At 36.1% G+C, this 14816-nt stretch overlaps 1 protein-coding gene across 8 annotated transcripts in view; it reads left to right on the forward strand.

Moving 5' to 3' along the window:
- The window catches only part of ALS2 (alsin Rho guanine nucleotide exchange factor ALS2), a 72145-nt gene that overhangs the window by 16797 nt on the left and 40532 nt on the right, over positions 1-14816 (forward strand). For 6 of the 8 annotated variants that reach the window (XR_007154762.1, XR_007154763.1, XM_047870876.1 and 3 more), the window contains exons 4-9: positions 1483-2399; positions 5476-5833; positions 7316-7484; positions 8817-8913; positions 11437-11514; positions 14272-14454. Coding sequence is in view for 6 of the 8 variants with exons in the window: in XM_047870876.1 (XP_047726832.1) it covers positions 1483-2399; positions 5476-5833; positions 7316-7484; positions 8817-8913; positions 11437-11514; positions 14272-14454 (1802 nt within the window). In the remaining 2 variants the exon portion in view is untranslated. Of the gene's footprint in view, positions 1-1482; positions 2400-5475; positions 5834-7315; positions 7485-8816; positions 8914-11436; positions 11515-14271; positions 14455-14816 lie in introns of those variants that run through there. The other 2 variants (XM_047870879.1, XM_047870880.1) reach the window with 2 other exon arrangements.

The following is a 14816-nucleotide window of genomic DNA, read 5'->3' on the forward strand; positions in this document are numbered from 1 at the left end:
TTCAGTGAGGACACTTCATTAAATCACTATTTTTGAGGTACTCCAGGTAGAAAAAAGGGAGGAGTTGTCTAAATATTTCTGTGCACTATTTCTCGTTCTAGTGGAATGATAATCATTGAAAGAGTTGGTGAACTGTTGCAAGTGTGTATTGCTGTATCTTTGGGGAAGAAAAGTTTAAAAGAACTTAATTAATGAGCTTATTTTCTCAGTATTTTTTATCCAAACTGGAAATTCCCTAATAAAAGCTCATGTGTTCCCTCTAGCCACTTTTGTGTTCTTTCTTACATAGATGTTCTGGTGAGTTAACTTGAGTGTATAAATATATTTGCTATTTTTGCCATGTATAATAGGCCCAAGATAAAGAATGCATTTTATTCATCATCAGCTCAATTGCTGTTTTGTGGGGGAACAAACTTGTATAAATTTATTTCATTATTTCCTTATTAATTAAAAAAAATGGATGAGTCTATGGTTATATGGAAAAAGAGGGATAGTCGGCATGGCTTAGTATTTTTCAAAACCCATGGCCAAGTCTTTATTTCCATTTGACTTTTTTAGGTAATACAGGTCATGTGCACATGCCCCTAAACTACCACAATACTTCAGAGAGATTACGACTTGATAGCACACCTGGACAGAAACAAGTCCTCATCATTCATGTGCCCAACTCACGGGCCCCTTTACTTGACTTTTAAAGCCAGCCAGTTGCCCTTTGTTCTAAAGCTAGCTAATCATAGTTTTATTGGGGATTTTTTGCTTGTTTTGTTTTGTTGTGACGATTTGCTTTTTAAACAAATGGCACCTCAGAAATGCTATATCATACACAATGTATATTCTGTGTAATATTTAAAATTATACATGGTATTCTACACGACATGAAAACAACCATGTCTTGTTAACACTGGTGCTTTCTTATGATCTGGAAGTATAAAGCTGATTTCTTAATTTTGGCCAAAATAAACCTCTAGTATTTTTATTCTAGTGCATAATTTTCTGCTGCTCTGACCTATTCAAATAGTAGTGAATGTTTTAGATGTTAGTCAATGTATCTATTTTATTCCCTGCTCATTTTATCTTATCATGGTCATTATTTTTGTCTTTGAACACTTGGAAACTGCTCCTGTAATAGCCTACAATGGTAGCCATTTGTAGTGGATCCATTCTAGGACTTTGTAGGATGAGGCTGAAGGAAAGGAATAATAACCCTTCATTTTCATTTGAAAGTAGCCTCCTCCAGTTGGTAGAATTCTCATTATTTTTCAGAATGTTACAAGGTGATATTTGTTAGAAGATGAATACCTGTGGAATATTCTATGCTTGAACCAAATTCTCTACAACTGTGCTTTTGAAAATTAAAAAAAAAAAAAAAATCAGCAACAACCCTATTTTGTTAAATCTAGAGGGGCCAGAAGTTTGCTGATAAAATTTCTAGTTAATTCACTAACTCCTTCCTTTTTTTTTTTTTTTTTTTGTAACCTTCAGATGGTGAGGTCTACAGCTTTGGAACTCTTCCCTGGAGAAGTGAACCAGCAGAGATTTGTCCAAGTAGCCCCATTCTAGAAAATGCCCTGGTCGGGCAATATGTTGTTACTGTGGCATCAGGGAGTTTCCACAATGGAGCAGTGACAGAAAGTGGTGTAGTGTACATGTGGGGGGAGAACTCTGCAGGCCAGTGTGCAGTGGCTAACCAGCAGTATGTTCCAGAACCAAATCCTGTCAGCATTTCTGATTCTGAGACCAGTTCTTTGCTAGCAGTCAGGATTTTGCAGCTGGCATGTGGTGAGGAGCACACTCTGGCATTGTCAATAAGCAGAGAGATTTGGGCATGGGGTACCGGTTGTCAGTTGGGTCTCATTACCACCACCTTCCCGGTGACAAAGCCACAAAAGGTGGAACATCTTGCCGGGCGAGTGGTGCTACAAGTTGCCTGTGGTGCGTTCCACAGCTTAGCGCTTGTACAGTGCCTCCCTTCCCAGGATCTAAAGCCAGTCCCAGAAAGATGCAACCAGTGCAGCCAACTCTTAATTACTATGACTGACAAAGAAGACCATGTGATTATATCAGATAGTCATTGTTGCCCATTAGGTGTGACGCTGTCAGAATCCCAGGTAGAAAACCAGGCCAGCACTGCCATCAGCCCCTCCACTGAAACCCTGGACAACCAGGGAGAAGTATTTGAGAATACGCTTGTAGAAAATGATGTGCCTGTTGTTACCGATGCCGCGAGAGGTGATGCCATTTCCTCCCAACAAGACACCATGGGAACAACTGAAATTTCTTCTGCCAGAAGTACACCATCTTACCCTGATACTCAAGCAGTAAATGAATACGTGCAAACACTGTCAGATCGTTCAGTAAGAGAGAACTCAGAGAACGGCGAAAAGCCAATGCCATCTCAGGTACCTGCTAAATTTTGTAATACAAAGGCATTTCTGGAGTAAACCATCTGAAGTTTTGTTTGTTTCTTTGTTTGTTTTTTGGCAACTTTAAAATGCTTAAGGCTTGAGTTTGACTGTAAATCTGTTTTATCATGCAATCCTAAATAAGGAAAACCTGGATTAATTCAGAATTACTTTTTATGTTCAAATTCTGCCCTTTAAGATATTGAAAGATATCATGCTGGGCTTCTTTTATAAGTAGCAAAATTTCATTTATTTTTTTCTAGTACTTCTTCTCCCATGGCTAAATATACTGAATTTTGGTGGGCTCCTGGGCACTGTTTTTGGTTTTGTTTTTTCTGAATACTTAAAAATTTTTTTTTTTAACGTTTATTTATTTTTGGGACAGAGAGAGCATGAATGGGGGAGGGTCAGAGAGAGAGAGAGGGAGACACAGAATCCGAAACAGGCTCCAGGCTCCGAGCTGTCAGCACAGAGCACAGAGCCCGACGCGGGGTTTGAACTCACGGACCGAGAGATCATGACCTGAGCCAAAGTCGGATGCTCAACCGACTGAGCCACCCAGGTGTCCCTCTGAATACTTTTAATATAACTATGTATTTGCAAAGATTCATCTCACCTGTACTGTATTAACTCCAGATTCTGTAGAGAGAAGTCCTTTTCTTTTTTATTAGGGAAGATTACTATGTGGTAGATCCCTCAATTGTAGGCAAACTTAAAACCTCCTGGCATTAAATATTGTTTGAATTTTTTTCAGCTTACTGGGCTTTGTTGTGGGGCAGGGCATTAAAATTTTCTTCATCTTATTTAAACTACTGTCATTTTGAAAACTTATAAATGGAGGAAAGCTATTTACCAGTAGCATACAGTAACATTGGAGTCTCCCTGATTAAACCAAATTGTTTTAAAAGGATAATTTGTTTTTTACTCTTTGTGTAAGCCTTTCAGGTTTGTTTTTACCAGAACTCTAAGAAAATGAAACAAAACAGAAACCTCTAATCATAAAAGAACTGTCCTGTGGTGTTTATTCAGGTTTTTGAAATCACATACCTCTTGATTGTTTATTCGTGTTCTTTACTCTGTCAGGATAAGAACATGGCTTAGAGGTATTTTTAGAAATAGTTTTTATTTCACAGTTTACTCATTGAATCTTGTGGATATCGATTTTTTTTTTTTAATTAAGCTGTTTGGAGAAAGGTATTATTAAAATCTAAACAGAAACATTCTTAGACTTGAACATGCTTATAAAAAATTTGGACTTTGACTTTTTAGAAGTCCTGCTAATTTATTAAATTTGAAGTTAAAAGTTAATTGTATACAGTTTATTATTATTGAAATTGCATTTTCCTTTGGATATATTTTGTTAAATATGTAAATTTTTTGTAGCCTATGCTAATTTTGGCAATGTCTGTTTATACTAAATTTAATTCATTTTTTGTAAATAGTATCTCAATCGTACAGGTAATTCACTAGGAACTTATATAGTCTAGGACAGGTTTTTTCTCCCGTGGCCAGATGTAACCAAAAGACTGTCTCATTTTTGTAAAATAAATCATATTTGGCATTGAAGCATATATCTCACAATTGAATTTTATTGATTGACCAGGACTCCTAAAATTATGTCTTTCATCAAAATTACTGGCTATGTATTTTTGTTTTGTTGATTTATTTATTTTATGTGTTGCTAAGTATAAGTAGAGGAGCCAGTAAGAACAATAAAGTTGATTGAAGGTAGACTTTCCTCGGTCTCTTGGTAAGAACCCCCTATGATAGTCACCTAAATACCATCATTGTTTCTATTATGATCTTTCGTACACAAAGGGTAAAAATAGTGACCTTAGTTCTTCTCAGCAAGTTATCAGGGAACTGTATCACCAAGGGATTAATAGGCTTTGTATTTACCTTTTGCTTGATATGGTCTATTTGTTTATTTTGTTGACTATTTTAAAGAGTCCTTTGCTCCTCTGAATTTAGTATTTAATTCAGCAAAATGTATTGAGTACCTAAGGTACTGTGCAGGCAACAGGAATTATGTCCTTTAAGAGAACCATAAGTCGATGTTAAAAATTTTGTTTGTGTTTGGCTTTCAATTTAGGACTAATTGAGGAATGTGTATATATACCCTTTGGGACCTTCTGACAGCGTGAGAGGGAAATTTTTCATTGTGAGCTATGCTGACAAGCCAAAAGCTTTTTTGTGTGTTTAATGACTTTCCTTTAAGTAAACAATGGTGCTTGAGTAAGTTTTAACTGGTGTTCAGAGTAAGTTTCAACTGAGCTTTTACTAAGATATTAGAAAACTTTAGTTTGACTTTCAAATACAGCTGTGAATAACACAAAGAACATTGGTCCCAAATGTTTAATTACTAACCTACCACATTTACTCTATCATAGTGAGAGCAAAAGTAATCTGTCAGCTTAGATAGGTCCTGGATCATGGAAAATAACACATCCATGAGGCAGCAGAAAGACTTGAACTGAAGAAGAGAAGTTGGGGGGCAGATAGGTCAGAGGTATAACATTTTTTTTTTTTTTGCCTGTATATGCTATATCTAAATTACTATTTATAAAACAATTTAGGAAGAGCTTTTTTTTTAATGTATTTTTTTCTGTATTTCTTAGTAGCAATCTGTGTAAATTTTCTTGAAACTCATCAATAATAATATTTTTTAAAATTTATTTTATGTATTGTTAACCCTATCACCCTTGTATATCCAGGGCTGTCACAGTGTACCTCATATTAAAGGCTATGTTTTCCAGACCTTTCTTCCCCTCTCTGCTTCTGTGCTCAATGTTATTAAAGCAGCTGGGGCTTACGTTTGAATAGCATGGAAAACCACAACACTCAAACAAAAGGAAGTACTTTTGATAAGGAGCTGTATTTTGAGTACTCCTATCCATATAATGTATTAGTTAAATCCAGTACCAAGAAGGGATACCTTTAAGTTGAAGATAAAGAGACTTTTGTTTTAGAGTCTTATGTTTGCAAATATGGATGGTTTTGGTTAAACTTTATACTGATTGCTGATTGTATAAGAGATTATATTTTTATATACTTTTTTGTGTGTATATTTTAGCCTCTTATAGAAGAAGCAGTTCCTAATCTTCACAGCCCACCAACCACAAGCACCTCAGCCCTAAACAGCCTAGTAGTCTCTTGTGCATCTGCTGTTGGTGTGAGAGTGGCTGCTACATATGAAGCCGGGGCCTTGTCCCTTAAGAAAGTTATGAACTTCTATAGCACAGCCCCTTGTGAACCTGGAACTCAGGCAGGCAGTAGTTCCATAGGCCCGGAAAGTCTGAAAGATAGCAGAGAAGAACAGGTTAAGCAGGAATCAATGCAAGGAAAGAAAAGTTCAAGTCTTGTGGATATCAGAGAAGAAGAATCAGAGGGAGGCAGCCGAAGACTCTCCCTCCCTGGGTTGTTGTCCCAAGGTAAGGAAATAGTCACGTTTTGTAAACTGACTTTTGGTAAATCCAAAATGTTGCTGACATCATGTGCTATATTATAATAAATTAGTAACTTTCCAGATTGCTAAAGCTGACATATTCAAATGTCAGAATTTATTTCATTTTGGTATTTAGGTGGTTTTAAAAGAAAGTTACATATTTTTCTGCTTTAGAAGTAACTGTAGAAGCTAATTTTTTGTGTGTGATGTCTGCTTCTGCTTATGAACCTTATTAGGAATCTTATTGTTCTCGAATGTAGCGATAGCCTCCTTATATCATAGTTGGGGCCTATAGTCCAGATAGATGAAGGTGCAGATGTGGCCATTGGGTAAGTAGGGATTTACTGTATTTGACCTAAAAGTGGAAATAATTTTACGCTTCAATAAGCGAAAATTTCATTTTCGGATACAATTAGCAATAAACTTCTTCTAATATTAAGACTGTTAAGCAGTTGGTTCTTCAGTGTTTCTCAGTTGGTTCAGGAATCTCAGTCATTTAGGTTTTTGCTTCTGAAAATGTGACCTGCACCAGAAACAACAGCAGCATCTGGGAATTTGTTAGAAATGTAGGGTCTCAGACTTAACTTCAAACCTGTTGAATCAGAATATGCATTATAACAAGATCCTCAGGTGACTAGTGTATACCTTAAAGTTTGAGAAGCATTGGGTTTACACCAGGAGTTGGTAAACTTTTTCTGTAAAGAGCTAAAAAGATATACTGTATGATTTACGGGCCACACAGTCTGCGTTATATAATTACTCAACTTTGCCATTGTTGCTTAAAACTATCCATAAATAATACATGGATAAATGAGCAAGGCTATATATTCCAATAAAACTTTATTTACAAAACAGACAGTGGACTCTACCAATCCCTGGTTTACACTATTTTGGGCAAAGCTCTAAAAGTTTCTAGACTATACTAAAACTTTTCTGCTCTGCCCTGTTTCTTGCACTTCCACTTACTTACGGCACTGTTGTGTCAATGAGCACTTCTATTGTCCTGCCTTCCAATTCTCATTGCCCCTAGATTTTCATCTACACAAATAAAGGACATTTCTGTTTTGAAATGGGAAAAATATTTGTCAGCCTTAGTGTAGTATTTTGTAAAGCATATTCTTTAGAATGCAAGTTCCCCAGGATATCACATAGACTTTCTATATAACCTAAATGTTATACAAAAAGGGATTCTGTAGCCAAATGCTTGGAAGTGGGGCTAAGTTAAGTTTAAACAAGTATTTTAATTGCAGGACTTGTCAGGGCCTTTAGCATGCTAATGTGTGTGAATCTACAGGGGGATATAATGTAGTAGACAGCATTTACCAAACTCATCTGACTATTAAATCTCCATAGAATTTCCTTCACAAAAACCGTGTTAGTGTATTTCTTTGAAAACCAAGAGTTGGTCAAAATGGTATCTTTTTTCCCACCCATCTACTCCCTCACTTCATCTCTGATTTGTTTTCAGTTTCCCCCAGGCTCTTAAGAAAAGCTGCACGGGTAAAAACTCGGACAGTGGTTCTGACCCCTACGTACAGTGGAGAAGCAGATGCACTCCTGCCTTCTCTGAGAACGGAGGTGTGGACCTGGGGGAAAGGGAAGGAAGGACAGCTGGGGCACGGTGATGTTCTGCCTAGGTAAGTGCTGCCAGTATTTACTATTAGGAGTTGGCTTTAAGGTCTCTATATCACCATTTCCTCCAGAGGAAATCCTGTCCTTTCTAGCTCCAGGTTATTATATATTATTAATAGGGATTTAAAACAACAGCAAACCTGTCATGTTAGTCTTGAATTTATACGTAACAGTAAAGGACTTAAGTATCTATGGTGTACCTTTCCATCTCTTCTTTGATGTGTATTCATCTTGGAACAGAAAGGGATGTTTGGGATAAGATTGTATTTCATTGAGGGGCACCTGAGTGCCTCTGTCAGTTAAGTATCTGACTTCTGCTCAGGTGATAATCTCATGGTTCATGAGTTCAAGCCCCACATTGGGCTCTGCAGTGACAGCTCAGAGCCTGGAGCCTGCTTCAGAGTCTGTGTCTCCACCCCCCGCCCCCCCCCCCCTCCCGCCGCCTGCACTGTCTCTCTTTCTCTCAAAAATAAATAAACATGAAAAAAAAGATTGTATTTCATTGGAACACTTGAATAGTTCAAATTTTTAATGTATAAAAAAGAACCAACAAATTTTTTTTACTTGAAAGATGTTCCTCTGCTGCCACCAAAATAACTGTAATAGCAATATTAAACCATTCATGTATTTCAAGGAAAAACTTGTTTTAAGAAGAACTCATGATATTAACAGATCAGATATTTATGAAGGTGTATAAATGGAGTGATTATCTAAAACAGCCAAGTAATGTAAATGTCTCTATTCTTAGCAGAGTGAAGGCAACTGTGGAATTAAAAAAAAAAAAAAAAAAGAGTTCCCTCTATGGTTGTATTGTATCCTAAATTTTATTGTTTCTGCCGTAATGAATCATTTAGTAGTCTTTTGATTCTTAACATTCTGAATTATGATTGTTAATTGGTGATTGATTGACAGAGATTAAATTAAAACCATCTAAGATTACTGATACTATTCAGAAGTAAATTGAATATATATTCGATATTTTAATTTTTTAATTGTTTTTTTATGTTTATTTTTGAGAGAGAGATAGAGCGTGAGCATGGGAGGGGCAGAGAGAGAAGGAGACACAGAATCTGAAGCAGGCTCCAGGCTCTGAGCTGTCAGCACAGAGCCCAATGTGGGGCTCAGACCCACAAACCATGAGATCATGACCCGAGCTGTGATATCATGCCCTGACCTCTTAACCAACTGAGCTACTCAGGTGCCCCAGTATTTTTATTTTAATGTTTTCTTTTAAAATGTTTATTTTTAGTCAAAAGCATTTACTCTGTAATTTGAAAGAGGTCAAGATTCTTGCTGAGCCTTTTTACTTGAATTTGTGTGTGTATTTTTTCTTTAAGGCTTCAACCACTATGTGTAAAATGTCTCGATGGGAAAGAAGTAATCTATCTGGAGGCAGGGGGTTACCATTCTCTTGCACTTACTGCGAAATCCCAGGTAGGATGCAAACTATTAAAAACTAATTTAATTTCATGGAAGGTTAACATGACCAAACTGGACCATCATTTATTGAGTGTGTACTGTGTGTCAGGCAACAATACTATATCTCATTGATCTTTGTAGTGTTTTACATTGCACTGTTTATATTATTTCCATTTTACAGATAAAGAAAGGGAGGTTCAGAGAAGTTACGTAGCTTGTGTAAAGTCACACGGGTGATAGTAGAATTTGATTCAACACTGGTCTACCTAACAAAGAAAGTTTCCATAATGTGCTCTTCCCAAAAAATAGAACTCAAGACTTTCCAGGATATTGATGAATTTTTACTTGTTTTTTGATGAAGAAAATCTGTAAATAAAACACTATGAAAAGAAAACAAAAGGTATTTCTTTTTTAAAGTTGCGGGACCTGGGTGTGCTAGGTGGCTCAGTTGGTTAAGTGTCCAGCTGTTGATTTTGGCTCAGGTCATGATCTCACGGTTCACGGGATTGATAGCACAGAGCCTGCTTGGGATTCTCGTCCTTCTTCTCTGTCCCTCTTCTGCTTGTGCATGCATACTTTCTCTCTTTCAAAATAAATCAACTTAAAAGATATGTTTATATGTTGTTAGACTAGAAACAGATCAGTGAAACAGAAATATACCTGTGGACTAGAAATAGACTCAAGTATATATGAGAATTTAATATAGGATAAGTGGGCATTTCCAATCATTTGACGAAGCAAGACTGAATAATCAGTAAATACTGTTGAACCATTGGCTTCTTATTTGCGGAAGAAAATTAAAGATAACTTCACATAATCTACTTCCAGGTGGATTAAAAATGTAGATGTTAAAAAATAAGACCTTACATGTGTAAGAACAAATTTAGGTGGTTTTTTTTTCCCCCAGTAACCTCAGGAGTTGAAAAGGACGTGATCATCAAAACCATAAATTAGAAAGTAAAGATATGTTAGCCTATGTGATAATTCAGACCGTGTAAGTAGCAAAAAACACCGCAAACAAAATTAAGATATATAACAAACTGGAAAAAAAAATTTGTAACATATATGATAAAATGTTACTACCTAATACTAAAGAAAAATTGTCGAATGATATTTATATTCCATTCATAAAAGAAGAAATAGAGATGACCAGCGATGAATAAAAAGATGGTCAACCACTTAGTAAACAAATATACATTAAAACAACAGCAAAATATTTTCTTACCTGTCAGATTAGCAAGGATTGTATTTAATACTGTGTGCTGGTAAGGATGTAGGAAAAAGATACAGTGCTGACAAGAACATATATTGGACCTTGCTGGAAGACAGTTTGTTAGTATGTATCAAAAATCAGAATGTGGAGATTCATGGACCCAGACTTCTTTGCTTAGGAATTTATTCTAAGGAAATAAATAAATTTACACAAATATATATATTCAAGGATTTTCAATTTTTTATATTAAAAAATTGGAAAGAAATTATTATGTTTACTTCATTAGGTAATTGAATAAACTACACCCACAGTAGAGATCTATGTAGTTACCGTGACTGATGTAGCTCTATATTTACTGACATAGAAAAATATCAGTGCATAGCATTAAATAAACACATCCATTCACTTTTTCTTTGTACTGTGACAGTCTTGTACAGTGACCATGAATTGCTTTTAAAACCAGAAGAAACAAAACCATTTTCATTAAACATAGGCACTGTAATCCAGTTTCTTTTGTCTGTAGTGGAACATAGGTACTTGTGTTTCTCCTGCAGTGACTCTTCATATATGGAAAGGTATTCTAGTTATGTCATAGTATTCTATCTATAGAAAAAAGAATCATTGGGGTGCCTGGGTGGCTCAGCAGGTTAAGCGTTAAACTCTTGGTTTCCCCTCAGGTCACGATTTCACAGTTTGTGAGATCGAGCCCCGAGGAGGCCTCTGCACTGACTTTGTGGAGCCTGCTTGGGATTCTTTCGCGCGCTCTCTCTCTCTCTCTCTCTCTCTCTCTCTCTGTGCCTCCCCCACTCATGCTATCTCTCCTTCTCAAAATAAATAAACTTACAAAAAAATCATGATTAATTTTTCTTTATAGCACTTATCCGTATTTTTTATCACTTTCTTTGTAAGAGGCAGTGTAAGACAATTCCTGGGATTATATCCTGGCTCTGCCACTTATAAATTTGTGACTTCTCTGAGCCAGTTTCTTTATCGGTAAAGAAAGGATTGTCATGAGAATTAAGCATTAGTTAATACAAAGAGAATGTTGAGAACAATACTTGGCAGGTAGTAAACACTTGAGACATGTTAGTTGTTGTTTAACCCTTGGACTTTGTCTTCTAGTGTACTGTTTGCTCATTATCTCTGGTCTTGTTTAAAAGGGAATTTTCTCAGTATCTCTTATTTTAAAGAAGAAAGTAATACATGTGTAACTATTGGTATGTGTATATATACATAGATACACATGTATATGTTGTAGAGGTTCAGAATTGACATGCAAAATCAGATTTACAACTCTTACCTACTTTCTTGTGATTTTCTAATAGGTTTACTCATGGGGTAGCAATACCTTTGGTCAACTTGGGCATTATGATTTTCCAACAACAGTTCCTCGTCTTGCAAAGGTACTTTTGAGAACTTGGTGATTTTTTATAGCAACTTATTTCACAATTCTAAGTTGTAACACTTAATATTTCTCTATTTTGTGTTTTAAAAAATTGGGATTTTATATTTGTAATCTAAATTTGTTTTCATGTACTTCAAGTTTTTTTTTTTTTTTTAAACATGAAGCCCCTTATTTTCAGGCTAAATATTCTTTTTTTTAGATAATATGTTTATATTTCTTTTGTTCTTAGCTTCCATTGTACTTTGAATATTCATAATTTTTTGTCTTCTTTAAAAATAAAAATGAAAAGTTCTTTCTTTTAAAACAAATGTTTCTGGGATTGTGATGTTGACTTTTGAGATTTACACTACCAAATAATGCTTATTACTTTCTGACTTTTCACTTAAGTTTGACTTTTATATAACGTTATGGTGGTGGTATTTTTTTGGTTTTTCTTACACACATAGTCATAGTAGTAAAATCTTTTTATAACTCTTTTCATTTTCTGTAGTGAAGCTAAAAGTATGGATGATTTCTTCACTATGTATGAGTTGGTTTTAGTTTTCAGTTTATGTAATGCTGTTCAGAGATTGGTAGCTTCTATCTAGTTCCTGTGATGCAATTCTAGAGGAGTGTCTATACTAAATTCTCATCAATAGTATTGGTTCCTTTTGTTTTTTTTAATGGTATTGACTCCTTATGCAAGGTTGGTTTGTTTTTTGAAGGGTAGAGGGCGAGGAGTACACATAGTGATAGCCTAACAGAATGGAATATGGAACTTCTTATATATTTGTAGTTTGATTGTGCTGTCTCCCCCGTCCCAAGACATGCTCCCTCCACTGAGGGACTGTAAAAAGGATGGTTCCTTCAACTTCAGGAACATGATTCACATGTAAACTACAGATAATACATATTCCAATAATTCATGTTTTCAGAGTGTCTGGTGCATTTATCACTTCATAAGACTTTTATTTGCTGCCTTTCCTTCTAGTGCACTTCATTTCACTGAGAGGGAAAGACTTAAATAAAACATTAGGGAACAGTTATTACTTCCTAGTTCCAATCTTAAATGTTTTCAGTATAGAACATTTCAGTGGTAAGCTATTTAATTACTGATATTTTATAACAAAAAAAATATGGCTTATCATTGTTCCCTGTTTTTTATTTCAGAAAAGCAGAATGTGCATTTATTCTTACCAACGAAAGTTTTGTAACATAGAATGGAGACGCTCTGGAAATCAAATTTTTACTTAACACTATACAGTTAGACAAGAGAGAATAAGATCTTAGTTTTGTTACTCATTAACTGTACATATAAAAATTACATCACCGGGATTTTGGTTTTATATTTATGGGAAAGATGAGAAAGACATTCTGAAGTTGTTTTAATTTGTGAATTAAAAGTCAAGGTAGAATGAGATCTGAATTAGTTTTGATTAAAGACTAGAAAGAGGACTCTTCTGCAGAAATTTTAATCCATTCTTTACAAAGTTAACAGGAAGCCCGTTATTTGGATAGCCTGGATTTGAGGAGATGGTGTCATGCTGGAAGAAGATGGCTGTGAAGTAGTAGAGACATGCACACACACTCACACAGTCACCTAATCACCTAGGATTTGGAGCCCATCTAGACACAAAGAATCCAACAGATTAGAGGATTTTTGCTTATCAATATAGAAATCACAGCTAAAGCTGGGGCTGCAGGTTGGGGCAGTAGTTTTCATAGAACACTTTCTTCAAATGAAATCTTCTGTGTAATCCCATACATAGAATGGATAAACATGGAGCTACTTTAGTTGAAGGATGGAGGGGGAATGGGGACAGAGTGCTGGCACCTGCATTTCCATGGTGGCTCCTGAATCACTACGTGGAATCCTAAGCTTTGAAAACCATTGGTTTAAGACAGGGGTTCTCAAACTTCTACACACATTGGCATCACCTGGAGAGTGTATTAAACCAGATTGCTGAGTCTAACCCCCAGTAGTAGCTCGTTGGCCTGAGAGTTTGCATTTCTAACAGGTTGTAGGTGATCGCTGCTGCTCTGCAAAGACTGCTCATTGAGAACCCCTGGTCTCGGGGATCCCTGTAGATGGGCTTCTAAGGGGTCCTGCCTGTTCCAACATCCTGGGGCTTGGTACAGTGAAGTCACATCTGAGAGGTAGTGAGTTCCAAGTGGGAAAACTGAATTTTAGTGCTCAAGGGTTTAGTTGGTTAGAGTGGAATTTTTTCTTGTTAGATTGTTTCTTTCTGTCTTGATTTTTTTTGTACACGGTTCAATGTGAATGGACAGAGGTGTGTCGTAGCTGTCAGAATAGGGCTGTAGAAGTTTCTGTGTCTCCTGATTGTAATACAGGCTAAGAACTGTGGGTACTCCCACAAATAACTATTAAAAATTAGATCTATGGTTTTTCCTTTTTAAATTCCAGTTTTTCAGATTTTTATAAAAACAATCCAGTTCTAAATTTAAAAGCTGAGGGGATGCCTGGGTGGCTCAGTTGGTTAAGCATCCAACCTCGGCTCAGGTCATGAACTCATGAGTTTGAGCCCCACATCAGCTCTGCATTCAAAAATAAATATAAACATTAAAAAAAACTAAAAGCTGAACAAGGGATTGCATCTGTGCTGCAATTGATCGGGCACATCACTGGGAGAGTTTTGCCCTCTGAGGTGTGAGTGACTTTGCACCACACCTGTTTAACCTGACATTTCAGTTCGGGTAGATCTGAATTTCTCTTTAATTCCTTCTCTTATCAGATAATTTCTTGCTGTTGTTACAGGTGAACAGTGAAAATGGAGTCTGGAGTGTAGCTGCAGGCCAGGATTATTCCCTGTTTTTAGTGGATACAGAAGACTTCCAACCTGGGTTATATTATAGTGGCCGACAGGACCCTACAGAAGTTGACAACCTTCCGGAGAATCACAGTGGTACTAAGACTCCAGTACTTCTCTCCTGTAGTAAGGTGAACAGGAATTGGATCCTAAGGCCCACATTCTGTAACACATGGGCAGTCTTGTTTTTGTTATTATTTGTATGTATGCCTATTATTAAGTATCTCACTACTGTATTTAAAATTGGAAACCCTTACCATCCCTCTTTACTCCTTATCTCCTTTTTCTGACTTACTTCCCTCCACAGTGCCTATCACCATCGAATAACCTATGTAATTTGCTTTTTTTATTTTCTGTCCTCAACTGTAAGACTCCTAAGAGGAGAGATTTTAAGCTCTCTCGCTTACTGCTGTATTCTCAACAGCAAGTCCTTTATAAATGTTTGTTGAATTAACACTCTTGTAAGAATATCAAAAAGTATATTTCATAATAA

The sequence above is a fragment of the Prionailurus viverrinus genome, chromosome C1, assembly GCF_022837055.1.
Source record: "Prionailurus viverrinus isolate Anna chromosome C1, UM_Priviv_1.0, whole genome shotgun sequence".
NCBI lineage: Eukaryota > Metazoa > Chordata > Mammalia > Carnivora > Felidae > Prionailurus > Prionailurus viverrinus.